A 22,006-nucleotide genomic window follows, 5' to 3' on the forward strand; every position below is an offset into this window, starting at 1 on the left:
TGACCTGAGAATCAAATGAAAGTACTCCTGTTTTGGCTGTAAACCCTCCTTTCTGCTGGTCCTGAGTCTTTATTCCAGTTTCTTGTGGATTAAACCTGGATTAAACCTTTCTTGTGGATTAAACCTGGATTAAACCTGGATTAAACCTGGATTAAACCAGGTTCCTCACTGACCATCGAGTTTCTCTTCCTGAAACACCGACGGGAGAAACTCGCCGACGTCGTGACTCGTTTCTGAATCCCAGCTCTGCTCTCGCCGTTTAGCATCACGCTAACAACGGATAGCCTTAGGAATCATTTTACACAGGGAGGGAGATGTGTTGGGTGTGGGGGGGGGGGTCTGCTCGAAGCCTTTTCGATTCAGTGACACGAGCAGTGCAGACGGGGTTAATGAAGCGTGGGTCGGTCAGATTTTAGCTGCGCGAACAGATTTGCTGATTGGAGGCGTTCCAACGTGAAGAAGAATGGTCCTGATGTTCATTCAGAGCTGCAGGACCCCCCCAGAAGGTTCCTGTGTCTTCTCCAGGTTCTATTTCCTACATGTCTGCAGGACCCCCCCCAGAACCTTCTCCAGGCTGATGTTCTCCTGGACCTGGGGTCAGCTCTGGTCCCGTCTGCTGGACATCAAACGTTGTTTCAGAGCGTTTGGAGCTTTTAGCAAAGCGTCCCTGGAAACCTGACGTTGACTCCGCCCCTCAGTGGGATGGGTCCGTCCGGCCCCAGGCCCTGCAGGGGGGGGCCATCCGGCCCCACTGGACACCTCCCTCTAAGGCCATCAGGAGAGGATTACTGCCCCTGCTGACCCCCACCCGCAGGCTGAATTATTTCTGCCCCCCTCCAGCCCTCCTAAGCTGTTTAGACTGTTCACACAGAGGACATCCCATAATTCTGATCCGGCCAATGGGCTTCAGAGGAAACAGGAAGCTGAAACAAGTGGCTGGAGAAGCCCCCTGAAGGGCTGGTCCGTCAGCTGTGAGAGGACAGACCCCCCCTCAGTGACGCTCCAGAGGGGGGGCTGGCAGAGTCAAGTGGAATAAAGGGGGGGGGGGGGTCATGCAGGTTTGGGTCGTCATGGAGACGAGCTCAACATCACACAGCATCTTCACTGGGGGGTAGAGGTGGGCCGGAATGGGGGGGGGGATTTATTTATTTCTCTGGTGATGCATTTATGTCCTGAGAGGAAGTGAGGCTGGGGGGGGGGTCTGCTTGAGCTGCAGGAACACGTGACGCCCAGATGAAACGGCGTCGGCGTGAGGCGGGGGTGTCGCGGTGACATCAGTGACACGAGCCCCGTTCACCGAGGTCATGCATCACCGCAGCAAAAAATAACCCCCCAGTACTGAAAACACAAACCAGCTGTGACACGGCGTCATGTGACACGGCGTCATGTGACACAGCGTCATGTGACACGGCGTCATGTGACACGGCGTCATGTGACACGGCGTCATGTGACACGGCGTCATGTGACACGGCGTCATGTGACACGGCATCAGGAGACGACGCCTCGATCGTCTGCCCTGTTATCTGACCTCCACCTCACCTGGAGCCCCCAGACCTGGAGCCCCCAGACCTGAAGCCCCCGGACCTGGAGCCCCCAGACCTGGAGCCCCCAGACCTGGAGCCCCCAGACCTGGAGTGTCCCAGTTAGCACCTGCTAGCAGCTGATTTCTAGACCTTCAGGTGGGGGCTGGCATCAAAACGCCAGATCCTCCCTCGCTGACACTGTTTCCTGTTTGCATTACCCTGATGGGGGGGTCGGGTTAGGTTAAGTTAGGTCAGGTCAGGTCAGGGGAGGTTCAAGGTTAACTTGGGTCAGGGTTAGGGTTAGGCTGGGGTGGGTCAGAAGACAGGTGCTACTGTGGTTAGGTTGGGTTAGGGTTAGGTTTAGGGTTGGGGTTAGGGTTAGGTTAGGGGGGTTGGGGTTAGGGTTGGGGTTGGGGTTAGGGGGGTCATGTTTAGGGTCAGGGTCAGGTTTAGGATTAGGGGGGTTAGGGTCAGGTTTAGGGTTAGGGGGGTTAGGGTCAGGTTTAGGGTTGGGGGGTTAGGGTCAGGTTTGGGTTAGGGGGGTTAGGGTCAGGGTTAGGGTTGGGGGGTTAGGGTCAGGTTTGGGTTAGGGGGGTTAGGGTCAGGTTTAGGGTTAGGGGGGTTAGGGTCAGGTTTAGGGTTGGGGGGTTAGGGTCAGGTTTGGGTTAGGGGGGTTAGGGTCAGGTTTAGGGTTAGGGGGGTTAGGGTCAGGTTTAGGGTTAGGGGGGTTAGGGTCAGGTTTAGGGTTAGGGGGGTTAGGGTCAGGTTTAGGGTTGGGGGGTTAGGGTCAGGTTTAGGGTTAGGGGGGTTAGGGTCAGGTTTAGGGTTAGGGGGGTTAGGGTCAGGTTTAGGGTTGGGGGGTCAGGGTCAGGTTTAGGGTTAGGGGGGTTAGGGTCAGGGTTGTGTACATTCAGAGTTAGAACTGTGTCACCAGCTTTATTTCCTCTCACAGGTGATTTGGTCCATTATATAAATCCTATGTGACCCTGAGCCCCTACGGGACACGGGTATGTACTGGACCCAACACACATGCCAATCCTAAATCTTCCAGACCATGTATGTTTTCACAGCCTCAGGACTACGATAAAGCAGCAGCATCAGACGTCATGAGCACTGGGATGTCAGGAGAGTCGGGCTGCTGTGACTCCGTCTTCCTGCTGTTGGTTGGGTTGTGGATCGTACGTTAGTCCGACAGCCGTGTGCGCCGCTGTCAGACGGGATATCCTCTCTGCTCCGTGTCATCTACACATTTACATGTGCAGCTGGCGATCCTACACACGGCTAGAGCTCACTTCAGGCACCACGTTCAAGAGCAGTGGAACGAGCCACGCATGGCGTCCTAAAATTAATTAGAAGGAGGCAACACTGACGACTCTGGGCAAATGAGGGCCATTAGTGAGGAGAGTGATGGTGTAGTGAGAAGGGCTGCTCTCTGGACAGAGAGGACAGAATGAAGTGAAGTGAGTTCAGCTCGTGGAGAAAGATAAAGGTCAGAGGAAGGCGTGGAGGTGGAGACGGGACCTGTGTGTTTGGTCTGTTAAAGGGCAGTTCATCCGTGAGGTGATGCTGGTGGGATGTAAGATACGGTTCAGAGTTGGGTTCACATCACAGGAGAACCTCCAGCTGCATCTGGCCCTTATGTCAGAGGAACGAGACCCCCGTCTGTCGCCCCGTCCCCAATACCGGTAAGAATCTGAGATACCAGTCAGGATACAGGAGCCAAAGTGGTGGATAGAACATCAGCGAGACAGCATCTCGTTCTTTACCACGTGTTGGTGGATGGATACAACGTCAGCGAGACAGCATCTCGTTCTTTACCGCGTGTTGGTGGGTGGATACAACGTCAGTGAGACAGCATCTCGTTCTTTACCGCGTGTTGGTGGGTGGATAAAACGTCAGTGAGACAGCATCTCGTTCTTTACCGCGTGTTGGTGGGTGGATAAAACGTCAGTGAGACAGCATCTCGTTCTTTACCGCGTGTTGGTGGATGGATACGACATCAGTGAGACCACATCTCGTTCTTTACCACTGTTGGTGGATGGATACGACGTCAGTGAGACCGCATCTCATTCTTTACCACGTTTTGGTGGATGGATACAACGTCAGTGAGACCGGATCTCGTTCTTTACCACATGTTGGCGGATGGATACGACATCAGTGAGACCGCATCTCGCTCTTTACCACGTGTTGGCGGATGGATACAACGTCAGTGAGACCGCATCTCGTTCTTTACCACGTGTTGGCGGATGGATACAACATCAGTGAGACTGGATTATAATCTGAGATTCTACTGTATTATAATCTGAGGGTCTACCATATTATAATCTGATGTTCTACTTTATTATAATGAGGTTCTACTGTATTATCATATGGGTTCTACCGTAATCTGGGGTGCTACTGTAATATAATTTGAGATTCTACTTTATTATAATCTGGTGTTGTACTGTAATATAATCTGGGGTTCTACTGTAAGAGGTCAAACGGAGCGTAGAGACATGCAGACACTGACCTTGAACAGACGCAGGATGTTTGCCACCATGATGGACACGGAGCTGGCCGACGCCCCGATGACCCCCACCACTCTCTCCGGCTTGGTGATGATGGGCGGCCCCCCGCTGAGACACTTGACGTCCGTGGAGTCCTTCTCGATGAGCGCCTGGACGAAGGTGAGCGACTGCTCCAGGGCGTGGGTGTCCCTCGAGCAGGTGTCCAGGATGCGCGCCCCCAGCGTGATGTTGGGCAGCAGCTCGGGGTCGTTGTTGATGCGGTCCAGAGCGAACAGCATGGCCTCCAGCCGGTGGATGCCCTTCTCCTTCTTCAGCTCCCCGCACGCTTTGCCATCGTTCCCCCTGGCGTGCACCGGGAACAGCCCCCCCAGGGAGATGTCCCCATCGATGCGGATTGAATTGAGGTGGGTGTGGCCCGGCGTTTTGGGTTTGGCTGCTAACGCCGTGCAGAAATGACACGCCAGCAGCAGCGGCGCCCAGCAGAGGAGATGTCGCCTCCCAGAGCCTCTCAGAGTCATCATGAGGCTCAATCAATCAATCAATCAATCAGTCTGAACCAGACCCAGACCCCAGTGTGACACTGGGCGATGCTAACTATGCTACGCTGCTCTAGCTTCTCCTCTTCCTCTGAGCCGCGGCTTCAGGAACTGAACATCTCAGATGAAGCTGAAGCTGAAGCTCCACAGAGACAGTTCAGAACAAAGGTGTGAAGGTAGCCTCCTTCCTCTGCCACTCCAGGTCCACTCAGGTGACCTCAGCCTCCAATTGGGTCCTTCAAGCAGCAGGAAGTCAGGAGAAGAACCGGGGGGGTCCACGAGGAGGTTCCTGCAAAGACCAGAGCAGATGATCAGAAAACACAGAACATGGTGCAGGTTCTACAGCGATAAGGTGTGAATGGTGACATGGAGTCAGCAGCACTGGGACTCTGGGGGGGCTCTGTCAGGGGCCATGGAGACCTCATGTAAGGGACCCTGACAGAGCCCCCCCAGAGTCAGCAGATGCTCCGTCCTGCTCTCTTTATGTTAGTAGCCCCGTTGTGGACCACACAGTTGTCACGGTTACCGGTTTCACACACAGGTGGTCCAGTGACCCGTGTGCAGGACGTTAGCTGTTAGCCGTAGCATCTGTGCTGCCTCCAGAGAAACGCTACCAATGATTTCTGTGAGCCGTCAGCAGAAAACCTTTAATGCTGCTCAGACGAGATCAGCTGGTGCTGCTCTGATCATGGAGATGATCCAGGTTTAGATAATCCAGGTCTAGATGATCCAGGTTTAGATGATCCAGGTTTAGATGATCCAGGTCTAGATGACCCAGTTTTAAAGCCATAATAAACCCATAACTAAACCCATCTATAAATCTATTGTCTGTCTTCCCCCTCACTGTGAACAGTGTAACACTATCACTTTAAAGGGGCGGGGGCAGTAACGTCCTCCTTCATGACGTGTGTTGTTCTGCTGTTTAATCCGTGTGAAGGCGCCCACAGATTTTCCTCTTTTCATAAATTAAAGATCTTCTGTCTTCTCGCCGTGTGCATCTTGGCTTGTTTGACATCAAATCAAATAAAGACGTCCTGAGCTAACACCACACAGAGTCCCGTCATGAGACGCCCCCCTCCTGCTGGGGACCTGGCCAGATCCCCCCCCACGCAGCATCCATAATGGATGAAGACAGAGGGTCTCCAGGTTTGGTCTCTGTAAAGGATGTGAAGACAGGAGGAAGGGGCGTCACAGGGGCGTCGTCACGGCGACCACATTCATTTGCATCACAGGTAGCATGAAAGTTATTCTTTATAATCTGACGATTAAAACTCTCCGTTGGTCTTTGTTGTTCAGTCATTGCCAGGATTATAATCTGAGGTGGAACCTGAAGAAGCTCCAGGTGAGGACGACTCCTCTGGTTCACGTCAGCTTAGCCTTCATCCGTGTGAGGATGGATTCTAAACCAGTACAGAGCGCCGTCTGCAGCGTCGGACAATACTGCGATTACTGGGTCGGCTCTACGATGAGCCCTGACGTCTCCGAGATGAGATCCTCCCTCCTCTCCAGATCTCTTTGGGAGGGGGCGGACAGCCGTGGCCTTCACCATCATCGCTCTGTGAACGCAGCAGCAGCTGGAGCAGATGTTCAGTCACAAGGCCCACATGGGCACGTCACCATCAGAACGTCAGAACATCACCATCAGAACGTCAGAACGTCACCATCAGAACATCACCATCAGAACGTCACCATCAGAACGTCAGAACGTCACCATCAGAACATCACCATCAGAACGTCACCATCAGAACGTCACCATCAGAACGTCACCATCAGAACGTCAGAACATCACCATCAGAACGTCAGAACATCACCATCACAACGTCAGAACATCCCCATCAGAACGTCAGAACATCACCATCAGATCGTCAGAACATCACCATCAGAATGTCAGAACATCACCATCACAACGTCAGAACATCACCATCAGATCGTCAGAACATCACCATCAGAACGTCAGAACATCACCATCACAACGTCAGAACATCCCCATCAGAACGTCAGAACATCACCATCAGATCGTCAGAACATCACCATCAGAACGTCAGAACATCACCATCACAACGTCAGAACATCACCATCAGAACGTCAGAACATCACCATCAGAACGTCAGAACATCACCATCAGATCGTCAGAACATCACCATCAGATCGTCAGAACATCACCATCAGAACGTCAGAACATCACCATCAGAACGTCAGAACATCACCATCAGATCGTCAGAACATCACCATCAGAACGTCAGAACATCACCATCAGAACATCACCATCAGAACATCACCATCAGAACGTCACCATCAGAACGTCAGAACATCACCATCAGAACGTCAGAACATCACCATCAGATCGTCAGAACATCACCATCAGAACGTCAGAACATCACCATCAGAACATCCCCATCAGAACGTCAGAACATCACCATCACAACGTCAGAACATCACCATCAGAACATCACCATCAGAACGTCACCATCAGAACGTCAGAACATCACCATCAGAACGTCAGAACATCACCATCAGATCGTCAGAACATCACCATCAGAACGTCAGAACATCACCATCAGAACATCACCATCAGAACGTCACCATCAGAACGTCAGAACATCACCATCAGAACGTCAGAACATCACCATCACAACATCAGAACATCACCATCAGAACGTTAGAACATCACCATCAGAACGTCAGAACATCACCATCAGATCGTCAGAACATCACCATCAGAACGTCAGAACATCACCATCAGAACATCACCATCAGAACGTCACCATGAGAACGTCAGAACATCACCATCAGAACGTCACCATCAGAACGTCACCATCAGAACGTCAGAACATCACCATCAGAACATCACCATCAGAACGTCACCATCAGAACGTCAGAACGTCACCATCAGAACATCACCATCAGAACGTCACCATCAGAACGTCAGAACATCACTATCAGAACATCACCATCAGAACGTCACCATCAGAACGTCAGAACATCACCATCAGAACGTCACCATCAGAACGTCACCATCAGAACGTCACCATCAGAACGTCACCATCAGAACGTCACCATCAGAACGTCACCATCAGAACATCACCATCAGAATGTCACCATCAGAACGTCACCATCAGAACGTCACCATCAGAACGTCACCATCAGAACGTCACCATCAGAACATCACCATCAGAACGTCACCATCAGAACGTCACCATCAGAACGTCACCATCAGAACGTCACCATCAGAACGTCACCATCAGAACGTCACCATCAGAACCGGACCCACCCACTCAGGACGCCTCTCCTCTGACGGGCCCCAGCTCCTGCCCCGCGGCCCCTCTGGGGGCCCAGAGCCGGGGCTTTCCCCCCGGCGTCTGGAGATCTTTCTGTTTCCTCTCACTTCCTGTTTGAATGAAACCGTTTCCAGCAGCCTCTCACGCCCCCCCTCCTGGACAGGTTGTGAGTTACTTGGAATTGTTAGGAGCTAAATGCCCACTGGGGGGCCGCTTCAGCGTTAAGTAAGCATCAGAGAGCCGGGGGGGGGGCAGGAAACGTGATGCTGGACACAGAAAAGATTGTTTGAATATCAGCTCTGAACGCTGGAACGATGGTCTCAGCTCATCGACCAACGACCACCGACCAACAACCGACGACCAACGACCAACAACCAACAACCAACAAGCACCGAGCGCCAAGCGGTGGTCGGTGGTCGGTGGTCGGTGGTCGTTGGTCGGTGGTCGTTGGTCGGTGGTCGGTGGTCGTTGGTCGGTGGTCGTTGGTCGGTGGTCGGTGGTCGTTGGTCGTTGGTCGTTGGTCGTTGGTCGTTGGTCGTTGGTCGTTGGACGTCCTCCGTCTGTGAATGCTCTCCCTTCATCAACGCCCCCCAGCGCCGCTCCAGGTCTGTCCTCCTGAGATCACGTGATGCTGACGTGTTTCTGATCTTTGGTTCATTCCTACGTTAAAGGAGGCGTCGGCCTCTGTGTGACGTCCTGGCTGACAGGCCTCCGTCTTACGGCGGTCAGAGAGACGCCTGACAGCCACGTGCTAATCCCACGGGTAATCCGACGGGTAATCCGACGGGTAATCCGACGGGTAATCCGACGGGTAATCCGACGGGTAGTTGCCACTTTAGCCGTCAGGAGAAACTCAGACCCCGAAGACCGCCGTAGTCACGGTGGAGGTAGAGGGGGGAAGACGGGTTCGGTTTACACACCTTCTGCCAAGTGGCATTGATTTGTGATCACCACAGATCACATGACGTCACCTACATGTGAGGAGAAGGGGGGGGGTCACGTGACGTCACCTACATGTGAGGAGAAGGGGGGGGGTCACGTGACGTCACCTACATGTGAGGAGAAGGGGGGGGGTCACGTGACGTCACCTACATGTGAGGAGAAGGGGGGGGGTCATGTGACGTCACCTACATGTGAGGAGAAGGGGGGGGTCACGTGACGTCACCTACATGTGAGGAGAAGGGGGGGGTCACGTGACGTCACCTACATGTGAGGAGAAGGGGGGGGTCACGTGACGTCACCTACATGTGAGGAGAAGGGGGGGTCACGTGACATCACCTACATGTGAGGAGCCTCCTCTCGTCCATCCTTCACGTCCAAACCGCCAGAAGACACGACGTCTCAGACGGAACGCGGAACGGCCTTTGTGGGGAACGTTCCACCGATCACTGGAGCGTCGGAGGCGGAGTCACGTTCATCCCGTGAGACGCTCCGTCGGAGGAGTCGGGTCCAGGAGGCACAGGCGCAAAACACCAGAACACAGCTGCAGCGAGGCACAGGCGCAGCAGCACCGAGCGTCATCATGAGCGTTACAACAACACGTCTGCTGGACACCCCCACCTTCACTGGGGAGGTTAGGGGTCCTCATTGGCTCATTGACACCCCGCTGGGAGGGGCAAGACAACGACGAGGTCACCAGGACACGGAAATGATGCAACAACTGCAGTAAAACCTCACGCAGCCACGCAGCCACGCATCCACGCAGCCACGCAGCCACGCAGCCACGCATCCACGCAGCCACGCAGCCACGCAGCCACGCAGCCACGCAGCCACGCAGCCACGCAGCCACGCAGCCACGCATCCACGCAGCCACGCAGCCACGCAGCCACGCAGCCACGCAGCCACGCAGCCACGCAGCCACGCAGCCACGCAGCCACGCTCACGACTCCGCCTCATCGAGGCTTTCTGGTAGGTGGTCACATGACACCGTCTGGTGTTCTACGTTCTGTGAGTGTCGGATTCTGTCTGTCAGAGTGTGTTAGAGGTGACACAGATAGGAGGTGGTCTAATGTCAGGATGGGGGGGTCAGGTCTAATGTCAGGATGGGGGGGTCAGGTCTAATGTCAGGATGGGGGGGTCAGGTCTAATGTCAGGATGGGGGGGTCAGGTCTAATGTCAGGATGGGGGTCAGGTCTAATGTCAGGATGGGGGGTCAGGTCTAATATCAGGATGGGGGGGTCAGGTCTAATGTCAGGATGGGGGGGTCAGGTCTAATGTCAGGATGGGGGGGTCAGGTCTAATATCAGGATGGGGGGGTCAGGTCTAATGTCAGGATGTGGGGGTCAGGTCTAATATCAGGATGGGGGGGTCAGGTCTAATGTCAGGATGGGGGGGTCAGGTCTAATGTCAGGATGGGGGGGTCAGGTCTAATATCAGGATGGGGGGGTCAGGTCTAATGTCAGGATGGGGGGGTCAGGTCTAATATCAGGATGGGGGTCAGGTCTAATATCAGGATGGGGGGGTCAGGTCTAATATCAGGATGGGGGGTCAGGTCTAATGTCAGGATGGGGGGGTCAGGTCTAATGTCAGGATGGGGGGGTCAGGTCTAATGTCAGGATGGGGGGGTCAGGTCTAATGTCAGGATGTGGGGGTCAGGTCTAATATCAGGATGGGGGGGTCAGGTCTAATGTCAGGATGGGGGGGTCAGGTCTAATGTCAGGATGGGGGGGTCAGGTCTAATATCAGGATGGGGGGGTCAGGTCTAATATCAGGATGGGGGTCAGGTCTAATATCAGGATGGGGGGGTCAGGTCTAATATCAGGATGGGGGTCAGGTCTAATATCAGGATGGGGGGGTCAGGTCTAATATCAGGATGGGGGGGTCAGGTCTAATATCAGGATGGGGGGGTCAGGTCTAATATCAGGATGGGGGTCAGGTCTAATATCAGGATGGGGGGGTCAGGTCTAATATCAGGATGGGGGGTCAGGTCTAATATCAGGATGGGGGGGTCAGGTCTAATATCAGGATGGGGGGGTCAGGTCTAATATCAGGATGGGGGGGTCAGGTCTAATATCAGGATGGGGGGTCAGGTCTAATATCAGGATGGGGGGGTCAGGTCTAATATCAGGATGGGGGGGTCAGGTCTAATATCAGGATGGGGGGGTCAGGTCTAATATCAGGATGGGGGGGTCAGAAAGGTTTACATGACCGTAAATAGTTAAATAAATAGTTGGAGTTTGTTCATCTGGTTCTTCCTGGAACGCGTTACCCACGGGGGGGGGGGGGGGGGGTCAGTGTGGATCCAGTCTTCGTCCTCTGACAGATCCACGTCCACACGGAGCAGGAACACGTGTTTGTGTCAGAGCTCAGGCGTGTTCCTCACCACGGGCCAGAGGCCCTAAACACGTCTGTACACACATTCTCTCAGCATCCTGGAATCACCCCCCCACCCCACCCCACCCCACCCCCCCCCCATGTAGGTGAGACGTGAATTATTCATGCTGGCTGTCAACAGAAACCCAATTAGCTGGAGAAAGAGCTGGGGGGGGGGGGTAAAGACATGATTTGGTCTTGTGTTCACTTGATGTGTGTGTGTGTGTGTGTGTGTGTGTGTGTGTGTGTGTGTGTGTGTGTGTGTGTGTGTGTGTGTGTGTGTATCTGTCTGTGTGTGTGCGTGTATCTGTCTGTGTGTGTGTGTGTGTGTGTCTGTGTGTCTGTGTGTCTGTGTGTGTGTGTGTGTGTGTGTGTGTCTGTGTGTGTGTGTGTGTGTGTGCCTGTGTGTCTGTGTGTGTGTGTGTGTGTGTGTGTGTGTGTGTGTGTGTGTCTGTGTGTGTGTGTGTGTGTGTGTCTGTGTGTGTGTGTGTGTGTGTGTGTGTGTGTGTGTGTGTGTGTGTGTGTGTGTGTGTGTTAGTGTGTGTTAGTGTGTGTGTGTGTGTGTGTGTGTGTGTGTGTGTGTGTGTGTGTGTGTGTGTGTGTGTGTGTGTGTGTGTGTGTGTGTGTGTGTTGTTCTAACGTGGCGTACGTTCAGACGTTCTGCTGCCAGCAGGTCCGTCTCTGCTCTGGGGGGTTGTCCTCCAGAAACAGGGGGGTCTGGTCCCTCAGAGCCCCCAACAGTCAGGTAAATGCTGCTAACAGCTATGCTAACAGGGTGGTCTGAAGGGGGGGGGGGGGGGGCACCTCCCTCTGTTTGACAGCAGGGGGACAAAAAATCCCACGTTCTCAGTAGACCCGGGTCGACCCAGCAGCATGAATACTGCATCGCCCCCCCCCCCCCCGTCAGAGAGGGTTTCAGTGTTGACCACGCTCCAGTGGACAAAGAGGGGGTTTATCGTGAGAACAGCTCCGTTCCCCCCTCCTCTGTCTTTACGTTCATTCTGGGATGCCGGAGGAGACGACTCCTGAAGACGGTTTCATGTTGGGGGGGGGGCAGGAAGCTAAAGAGCGTTAGCACGGCCCACATCGGTCCTGAAAGCTCACGCATGATCGGGTCCGAAAGCCCAGGTCCCGGTTTAAAATGAGCTCCAAGGGTCCAACTGGGGGGGGGGGGTCACGTCTGTGTTGATTGGCTGTCGGTTCCAGATCAGACCGTTTACACCAAACAGGATCAGTAAACGCATCAAAACCCGATCTGAACCTCCTGCTCACAAACAACCAATCAGAGTGGGGGACGCCGTCACCTGATTGGTGGAGGTCATCATCTGACTCACGCTCGTCGTTTGTCCTCCCTGAATTTAAACTCTGCCCCCCCCCGTGATGTTCACCGCTCTAGAGACGTACTCATCAGGTTTAGTCTTGTTCTCCTGAGGCTCCTGAGGATCTGATTGGTTCCTGAGGTTACTGGAGAACCACACGTTCTCCATCCATTCCCTCAGAACACCTGGACCTCCGCCGCTCCGTCTGGAGACATTACCAGCAGAGACGTCATTGCGGCCCGACGGGGGCCCAAGCCGGTGTCAGCCGCTCCCCAGCAGCAGGAAGGGCATCCAGCACTAAAAACTTTCCTAAACATACATGAGCGTTCATCTAAAATGGAGGTCAAACATCTGGTCAACGGACATCTGGTGTCGCCGTGTCAACGTGTCGCCGCGGCGCCTCTCGGCGCTCACATCTTCCCTTTTTACTGGTGTCATCACTAAGAGCACGGGGGGGGGCTGAGCTGCTTTAATGCTATCTGCAGCGCTGAAGTCTCTCCTCTGTTTGCCGTTCGTCCCGTCTTAAATGGATCCATCCAGCTTCAAAGCCGACCAGCCCCCTCCGGTCTGATGACATGGATTTAATCCCCAGACTAAAGATATTATGAAAGTGATTTTTTGTGCTTCTCCTTGTCGAGCGTGTGCCGGCCGGTGGAGAGCGCCGACGCCAGGAGGAGAGGGGCCGCGTTCCATTCAGGGCAGAAAGCGAATCAAAGGCGGCGAGCGTGTAAGCTGTGCATCATCTCTAATTGGGCTGCCAGAGCGCTCGCATTAAAACCTGTCGCGTTCCCTTCTTCCTGTTCCAAGACGCATTCTGAGGGTCCAGGCAGAAAGCGATCAGAGGCACGGGGGTGGGGGGGGTACAGGAAAGACGATCACTGCAGTAAAATGAATGCTACGTTAGCATGGTAGCGCTGCTAGTTCACACACCTCACCTGACTCCGCCCCTCCACCGTGAAGCCAGTCTGATTGCTTCGGTCTGAACGTCTCCATCGTTCCTCCTCTGGAGGTTCGTCCGACTGAAGGAGACGTTTCAAAACAGCTTCTTGTGATTCTTTCGTGACATTTTGAGGCTCAAACTCCTTTATTAACCGCTGAAGCAAGAAAATGATCGTAATTTTATAAATATAAAGCTTAAGGTTTCACTTATTTCAGTGAGAAACTGAGAGCCTGAGTTAACAGGAAACAGAAATAATCCAGATTAACAGCAAAGGAATCCAGAATATAAGGTTTAGAATGAAGGAAGTGAAGGTCGAGGTGCGACTATGATGGGATGTAGCCGTCCTCCACGGCGACACCCCGACGACCTTCAGCCTCCAGCAGGAAACACACGTTTGGTTCTGGGGAGTCACGGATGCTGAATCTCTGAAAGGAGCTGCTTGACTTCAGCTCCTCTGACCGGGGGCCATTTCTCCTGGGGGGCCGGGGCGTCTCTGGGATCAAATAGTTCCTGTTTGTGTCACAAAACGACCTTTGGTTCTGACCCGACCTGTCTCGGTGGAGTTGGGGTGTTCTCTGTGTGTGCGGAGGGGGGGTCCCACAGTCCATTTTGTGCTCCCCTGATCCTGATCCTGATCCTGTTCCAGCTCTTGTTACTGTTCCTGTTCCTGATCCTGATCCCGATCCTGCTCCTGTTCCTGTTCCTTTTTCTGATCCTGTTCCTGTTCCCGATCCTGTTCATGTTCCTGTTCCCGTTCCTGTTCCCATTCCTGATTCTGATTCTGATTCTGATCCTGTCCCTGTTCCTGATCCTGATCCCGATCCTGTTCCTTTTCCTGTTCCAGCTCCTGTTCCTGCTCCTGTTCCTGTTCCAGATCTTGTTACTGTTCCTGTTCCTGTTCCTGATCCTGTTCCTGTTCCAGCTCCTGTTCCTGATCTTGATCCTGTTCCTGTTCCTGTTCCCAATCCTGTTCCTGTTCCTGTTCCAGCTCCTGTTCCTGATCCTGTTCCTGTTCCAGCTCCTGTTCCTGTTCCTGTTCCAGCTCCTGTTCCTGTTCCTGTTCCAGCTCCTGATCCTATTCCTGTTCCTGTTCCAGCTCCTGTTCCTGTTCCTGTTCCTGTTCCTGATCCTGTTCCAGCTCCTGTTCCTGATCCTGTTCCTGTTCCAGCTCCTGTTCCTGATCCTGTTCCTGTTCCAGCTCCTGTTCCTGTTCCTGTTCCTGTTCCTGTTCCAGCTCCTGTTCCTGTTCCAGCTCCTGTTCCTGATCCTGTTCCTGTTCCAGCTCCTGTTCCTGTTCCTGTTCCAGCTCCTGTTCCTGTTCCTGTTCCTGATCCTGTTCCTGTTCCAGCTCCTGTTCCTGTTCCTGTTCCTGTTCCTGATCCTGTTCCAGCTCCTGTTCCTGATCCTGTTCCTGTTCCAGCTCCTGTTCCTGATCCTGTTCCTGTTCCAGCTCCTGTTCCTGTTCCTGTTCCTGTTCCTGTTCCAGCTCCTGTTCCTGTTCCAGCTCCTGTTCCTGATCCTGTTCCTGTTCCAGCTCCTGTTCCTGTTCCTGTTCCAGCTCCTGTTCCTGATCCTGTTCCTGTTCCAGCTCCTGTTCCTGTTCCTGTTCCTGTTCCAGCTCCTGTTCCTGATCCTGTTCCTGTTCCAGCTCCTGTTCCTGTTCCTGTTCCTGTTCCAGCTCCTGTTCCTGTTCCAGCTCCTGTTCCAGCTCCTGTTCCTGTTCCAGCTCCTGTTCCTGTTCCAGCTCCTGATCCTGTTCCTGTTCCAGCTCCTGTTCCTGATCCTGTTCCTGTTCCTGTTCCAGCTCCTATTCCTGTTCCAGCTCCTGTTCCTGTTCCTGTTCCTGTTCCAGCTCCTGTTCCTGTTCCAGCTCCTGATCCTGTTCCTGTTCCAGCTCCTGTTCCTGATCCTGTTCCTGTTCCTGTTCCTGTTCCAGCTCCTGTTCCTGTTCCAGCTCCTGTTCCTGATCCTGTTCCTGTTCCAGCTCCTGTTCCTGTTCCTGTTCCAGCTCCTGTTCCTGTTCCAGCTCCTGTTCCAGCTCCTGTTCCTGTTCCAGCTCCTGATCCTGTTCCAGCTCCTGTTCCTGATCCTGTTCCTGTTCCAGCTCCTGTTCCTGATCCTGTTCCTGTTCCAGCTCCTGTTCCTGTTCCTGTTCCTGTTCCTGTTCCAGCTCCTGTTCCTGTTCCAGCTCCTGTTCCTGATCCTGTTCCTGTTCCAGCTCCTGTTCCTGTTCCTGTTCCAGCTCCTGTTCCTGATCCTGTTCCTGTTCCAGCTCCTGTTCCTGTTCCTGTTCCTGTTCCAGCTCCTGTTCCTGATCCTGTTCCTGTTCCAGCTCCTGTTCCTGTTCCTGTTCCTGTTCCAGCTCCTGTTCCTGTTCCAGCTCCTGTTCCAGCTCCTGTTCCTGTTCCAGCTCCTGTTCCTGTTCCAGCTCCTGATCCTGTTCCTGTTCCAGCTCCTGTTCCTGATCCTGTTCCTGTTCCTGTTCCAGCTCCTATTCCTGTTCCAGCTCCTGTTCCTGTTCCTGTTCCTGTTCCAGCTCCTGTTCCTGTTCCAGCTCCTGATCCTGTTCCTGTTCCAGCTCCTGTTCCTGATCCTGTTCCTGTTCCTGTTCCTGTTCCAGCTCCTGTTCCTGTTCCAGCTCCTGTTCCTGATCCTGTTCCTGTTCCAGCTCCTGTTCCTGTTCCTGTTCCAGCTCCTGTTCCTGTTCCAGCTCCTGTTCCAGCTCCTGTTCCTGTTCCAGCTCCTGTTCCTGTTCCAGCTCCTGTTCCTGTTCCTGATCCTGTTCCTGTTCCAGCTCCTGTTCCTGTTCCAGCTCCTGTTCCTGTTCCAGCTCCTGTTCCTGTTCCTGTTCCAGCTCCTCTTCCTTCCTAAACAGCTGAATTAGATGTTCTTCTTCCAGTCATTTTGCTCTAAATGAAGCAGGTTTTAGCTGCTCTGCTGCTCTAATTCATCATGTGGTGACAGCTCCCCCCCCAACCCCCCACCCCCCACCAGAGGAACACAGGGAGGAACCAAATGAGGAACGGGTCATTAACTTCAGGCTCCGCCTCCAAAACAGGTGATTGTGTTCCAGTTGGGATTATCTGAGGAGGAGGTTTGGATTAATCACAGCGGGATCAGGTAGACGTGTGTCAGTAGGGGGCGCCGGGGGCTGGATGGGGATTAGCACCACCGCGTAATTTGTCTTGTCGCGTCACCGTGAGATGATCATTCGTTTCTCGTGGAGAAAAACTGAAGTGGATGTCGGAGCCCGTCGGGGGGGGTCAGCGCCGGCGGGTGGGACGGATTTAATCTGAAGTGTTCAGGAGATTATCCGCTGGAGACGGAGACGACACCTGAAAGCACTTCCTCTGTCACCATTCAAATGTATGCGTGATTCAGAATCCCCCCCCCAACTTCACTCTCCACACGGATCTCCTCCTAAGCGGAGCAGAACCTCAGAGGAACCCAGAAGGTCTTTCTCCCGTTTCCAGGTCACAGGTTTAAGCTGAGACGTATTCCAGCTGAGGACAGGGCGACAGATGGGGGTACACCCTGCACAAGTCGCCAGTTCATCCCATTTTAGGACAGTTTTGAGGCGACAGGAACCCAAAGAACCCTGGGAGAACCTACACAGACATGGGGAGAGCGTGCAGCTCAGGTGGAATTGGAGCTTCTTGGTGTGAAGCGACGGAGCTCACACCTTTGTGTCCGTCAGCAGGAATACGGCGTGAAGGTCTTTCTCCTCAACGCTCCTCAAACGGTGCTGGGCGTGTTTTATGTCACGTGGAATAAATCCAGGCCTGAAGCTGCAAACCGTCTAGCGCTGCTCCCCCGTCTGAACGTGTCTCTGCTCATGAAGGTCCCGTCAGGCTCACTCTGTTTGCCACGGGGCGGCTTTCCGTTGCCAGGGCGTAATTGCCCCGGTCCCTCCTGTCAGCTCTCCACAGCTTCCGCGGCGCCAGAGAGCGGGGGTCAGACGGCAGACATATCATTAATCACACAATCTGAGGGCTTTAGCCCGGGATTATCCCTCCCCAGGGCGGCCGAGTCAGTGATGGAGTCTCCTGTAGGAGCAGTCAGAGGAAACAGTGTGCTGCTGCCTGATGGACCCACGGTGGAGGCAATCTGCAGAGGGGGGGCGGAACATTGATTTCAGGTCCAGACGCAGGTGGGAGGAAGAGGACGGAGCGAGTCGGAGGCGCCTCCAGACCAGGACTCGGTCTGGTGTTGGAGAACGTCTTCAGATGAACGAGTCAGAGTGACGTCCAGACGAGTCTCATCCCTCCTTCTCCTCATGCGTTCACCTCGTGGTGAGGACCACCGCTAGCAGGAGGAGAACGTGACACGAATGAATGAGTCCTTCATCCTTTAGAGCTCCAGTGTAGTGACATCACACACCTACTGTCATAGGTCAAAGATCAAAGCTAGTGCTCTGACCTACTGTCATTGATCAAAGCACTAACTTTGATCTACGGTCTTACTCACACTGGCCTTCTCCCTTGTCTTTCTATCCTATCCGGTTCCTGAGTGTACAAAAGTTAAAATTTGACCTTGACCTAGTTTTCTGAAGGTCATCATCTCATCTTCATCCCCTCTGCTGCCTGAGTCATGTGTTCACGGTTTCATCCTCGATCTACACTTGTTGGATGGACAGACGGATGAACACACAAACACTGACATTACAATACATCACCGCTCTGAGGTGGGGTGTAACTATCAAGTTCACCCAGACTCTTTACCCCCCCTGCAAGGTTGAAGTGGGATAAATTTGCCCCACGCAGAGAGAAAGAGTCGTAAACCACATGAGGAGAAACGCCCCCTGTTATATTACCCAGCATTCTGTTCTCTGGTCCAGGTGGATTTGATGGGCGTCAGGACCAGTACACAGTTATCTGACCACACCCCTCAGTGCTGGGGGGTCAACCCCCCCCAGGGCTGTTGTCCTAACGTGAGTGATTGAAGGTGCATTAAGGGGATGGCGGGTCTTTGAACACATCACGCTCTCACGCTGACCCTGCATTATTAATGGGGGCACAAAGAGCCTGTTTAATGAGCCGCGACCCCCCAGTGGAGGATGATTAGCGCTGCAGCGGGGGCCAAGCCTCAACCCACCTCAAAGTACAGTTACGTGTGAGAGGGGATATATAGATTGAATGTGTGTATATGTGTGTGTGTGTGTGTGTGTGTGTGTGTGTGTGTGTGTGTGTGTGTGTATATACATGTATATACTGTGTATATATATACTGTATATATATATATACAGTATATATATATACTGTATATATATATATGTGTATATATATATGTGTGTGTGTGTGTATGTCAGTCACATCATCACAAACAGCGGCTACGGATACCGATTCTGAAGTGGGACAACAATCAGCCATCTCCTCTACATGGATGACATCAAGCTGTATGCCAGGAATGAGCGAGAAATTGACTCACTGATCCACACCACCAGGATCTACAGCGACGACATAGGGATGTCATTCGGATTAGACAAATATGGCCGGATGGTATCAAGAAGAGGCAAGATGATCAGAACTGAAGGGGTTGACCTACCAGGGGGCAGGATAGAAGACATCAAGGACAGCTACAAATACCTTGGAATCCCACAGGCTAATGGCAACCATGAGGAGGCCGCAAGGAAGTCATCCACAGCCAAATACCTCCAGAGAGTAAGGCAAGTCCTGAGAAGTCAGCTGAATGGCAAGAACAAGGTCCGAGCCATCAACATGTATGCACTGCCTGTCATCAGATACCCCGCTGGGATCATAAGCTGGCCAAAGGAGGAGATAGAAGCCACAGATATCAAGACCAGAAAGCTCCTCACCATGCATGGAGGGTTTCACCCCAAGTCCAGCATCCTGAGGCTGTACACTAAGTGGAAAGAGGGAGGCCGAGGACTAGTGAGCATCAGGGCCACTGTCCAGGATGAGACATCAAAAATCCAAGAGTACATCAGGAAGATGGCCCCAACAGATGAACTGCTCAGTGAATGCCTTAGACAGTAGAAACCTGAGGAGGAGGAAGAGGAGGAGGAGGAGACAACATGGAGGGACAAGCCCCTACACGGCATGTACCACCGTCAGATAGAGGAAGTGGCTGATATCAAGAAGACCTACCAATGGCTGAATAAAGCTGGACTGACAGACAGCACAGAGGCACTGATCATGGCAGCACAAGAACAGGCCCTAAGTACAAGGGCAATAGGGGCCAATATCTACCACAGTAGATCTGACCCAAGGTGCAGGCTATGTAAAGAAGCCCCAGAGTCAGTCCAGCATGTGGTAGCGGGGTGTAAGATGCTCGCCAGCTCAGCATACATGGAAAGGCACAACCAAGTAGCTGTGATAGTGTACAGGAACATCTGTACCCGGTATGGACTAGAAGTACCCAAATCCCAATGGGACATACCACCGAAGGTGGTTGAGAACGGCAAGGCTAAGATCCTGTGGGACTTCAGCTTCCAGACCGACAAACAGCTGCTGGCTAACAAACCGGACATTGTGGTGATGGACAAAGAGAAGAAGATAGCAGTGGTGATAGATGTGGTGATTCCAGCTGATGCCAACATCAGGAAGAAGGAACACGAAAAGATTGAGAAGTACCAAGGGTTGAAAGAACAGCTGGAACAGATGTGGAAGGTCAAGGTTAATGTGGTCCCCGTGGTAGTAGGAGCAGGAACAGCTAAGATACTGACAGAACCCTCAGACTCCCAGGGGTCTGGTAGAGGACCAGAGCTGGAGGACGACACACAGATACCACCCCACAAGGGTGAGAGGGACATTTATATATATATGTACAAGCACACAGCAGGAAGGAACACATGAATCATCATGTTTTGGAGCAGCTGTTCTAACCATCAGTCATTCAATCAGTCGATCAATCATTGATTGACTGTTCTAACCAGTCTGTGTTCCACCCTGATGTGGTGTCAGTGGATTCCTCTCATTAAGGTGATACTGTGAGTGGTACCTGACATTTATTATAAACCTTATCAGAGATAAATGTAATGACAGGAACAGAGTAAAAAGTAGAGCATCAGTAACACCTGTTTCTGTCATTAGAGCTCACAGACGGAGCTCTAGAGTTCAACCAGCCAAAGCAGATCTGATTGATCAGACTGATCTGATTGATCAGACTGGTCTGATTGATCAGACTGATCTGATTGATCAGCTCTAATTATCTGACTGCTTTTTATCCTCTCTGTCTGGATGGAGACGTTTCCGTGAACACCTCGCTGTGGGGGAAGTTTCCCTTCAAACTCGTTTACATTTCAACAACTAATTCAGGAGTAATAGATTACAGAGTGTGAGCTGTTTCTAACCACTGAGGGGGGGTGATTCATCACACCTGTGTGTGGAGGTGGTTTGTACCTGCATCTGCAGCAAATACAATAACCCCCCCCACCCCCCATCCTTGCTGCATGCTAAATCTTTATATGATGTAGTGTCTGAGGTCACATCCGTGACCCCCCCCCCCCCAGATAAACCTATCACAGCTTCCTGGACAGAACGCCGCTGAAACCACCGGCTTATCTCTGCTTCAGGCACTAAAACACGATGAAGGCGGGGCAGACTAACGTCTGGAGTCACATTATCTCTGACAGGAAAGGCGTAAGCGGGATAGTCCCAGCCGTGTCGGACACTATCTGTGACGGCTTTGTGTTATCTCATTATAAAAAATGTGAGATAACACATTAGAAATAAAAAATAAAATATATAAATTTATATATATATATGTATATATAAATTTTTGCTATTTTTTGATGGCCCTAACCAACCTGAACGCCGGAATCATTCCGTGTGAATCTACCGTCTCTAGACTCTCTCAGCTGATCCTGACTAACACACAATCTGGATCTCTTCCAGATAGTATTGGTATTTTCTTTACTTTCGCAGCATCAGTGCGGCTCTGAACCCAGAACAATGAACGCCGTCGAGCAGGAACGCTTCCCTACAATCTAACAAATGAATTCCTGACAGAAAGACGACTCTGAGTGGCTTTTATTACCCTTTCAAACAGAAGCGACGACACCGGCAGCAATTAAGAAATGTTCAGATTTGGTTAGATTTGCGAGCCGCTCTAAACACTCCAGAGAATAAACCTGTTCCATCTGCTCCTGTTAGAGGAGGCTGAGGTTCACAACGCGTTTACATCCACTAATTATTCTATTTCTAGCAGTAATCAGTCCAATTAGAGCTTTTCTGCAGGAGGTAAAGGAAGGAGATCTTTGTGATGTCTGAATGTATTAAAGCTGGTGACGGATCTGTCTGCGTGTGCGTCACATGACCGCGTCACATGACCGCGTCACATGACCGCCTCACATGACCACATCACTGCCTGCATCGTTCTTCAGCTCAGACTGATGGTTTCAGCTCCTAATGGTTCATCTTGTCCTGAAGCACAGACGGCAGTTATCATCTCCTCTTCCTCCTCTTCCTCCTCTTCCTCCTCTTCCTTCCCCTCCTCCTCTTCCTCCTCTTCCTCCTCTTCCTCCTCTTCCTTCTCTTCCTCCTCTTCCTCCTCTTCCTCCTCTTCCTTCCCCTCCTCCTCTTCCTCCTCTTCCTCCTCTTCCTTCTCTTCCTTCTCTTCCTCCTCTTCCT

The 22,006-nt window shown here is 52.6% G+C and overlaps 1 protein-coding gene across 1 annotated transcript in view; it reads right to left on the minus strand.

Annotated features, from left to right (window-relative positions):
- Window positions 1–22,006, minus strand: part of LOC137611911 (metabotropic glutamate receptor 4-like) — a 152,714-nt gene that overhangs the window by 101,271 nt on the left and 29,437 nt on the right. Inside the window, exon 2 of the mRNA XM_068340077.1 lies at window positions 4,033–4,855. Within this exon, the coding sequence (XP_068196178.1) occupies window positions 4,033–4,551 (519 nt within the window). The 5' untranslated portion in view covers window positions 4,552–4,855. The remainder of the gene's footprint in view (window positions 1–4,032; window positions 4,856–22,006) is intronic.

Source organism: Antennarius striatus, chromosome 2 (assembly GCF_040054535.1).
Source record: "Antennarius striatus isolate MH-2024 chromosome 2, ASM4005453v1, whole genome shotgun sequence".
Classification (NCBI taxonomy): Eukaryota; Metazoa; Chordata; class Actinopteri; order Lophiiformes; family Antennariidae; genus Antennarius; species Antennarius striatus.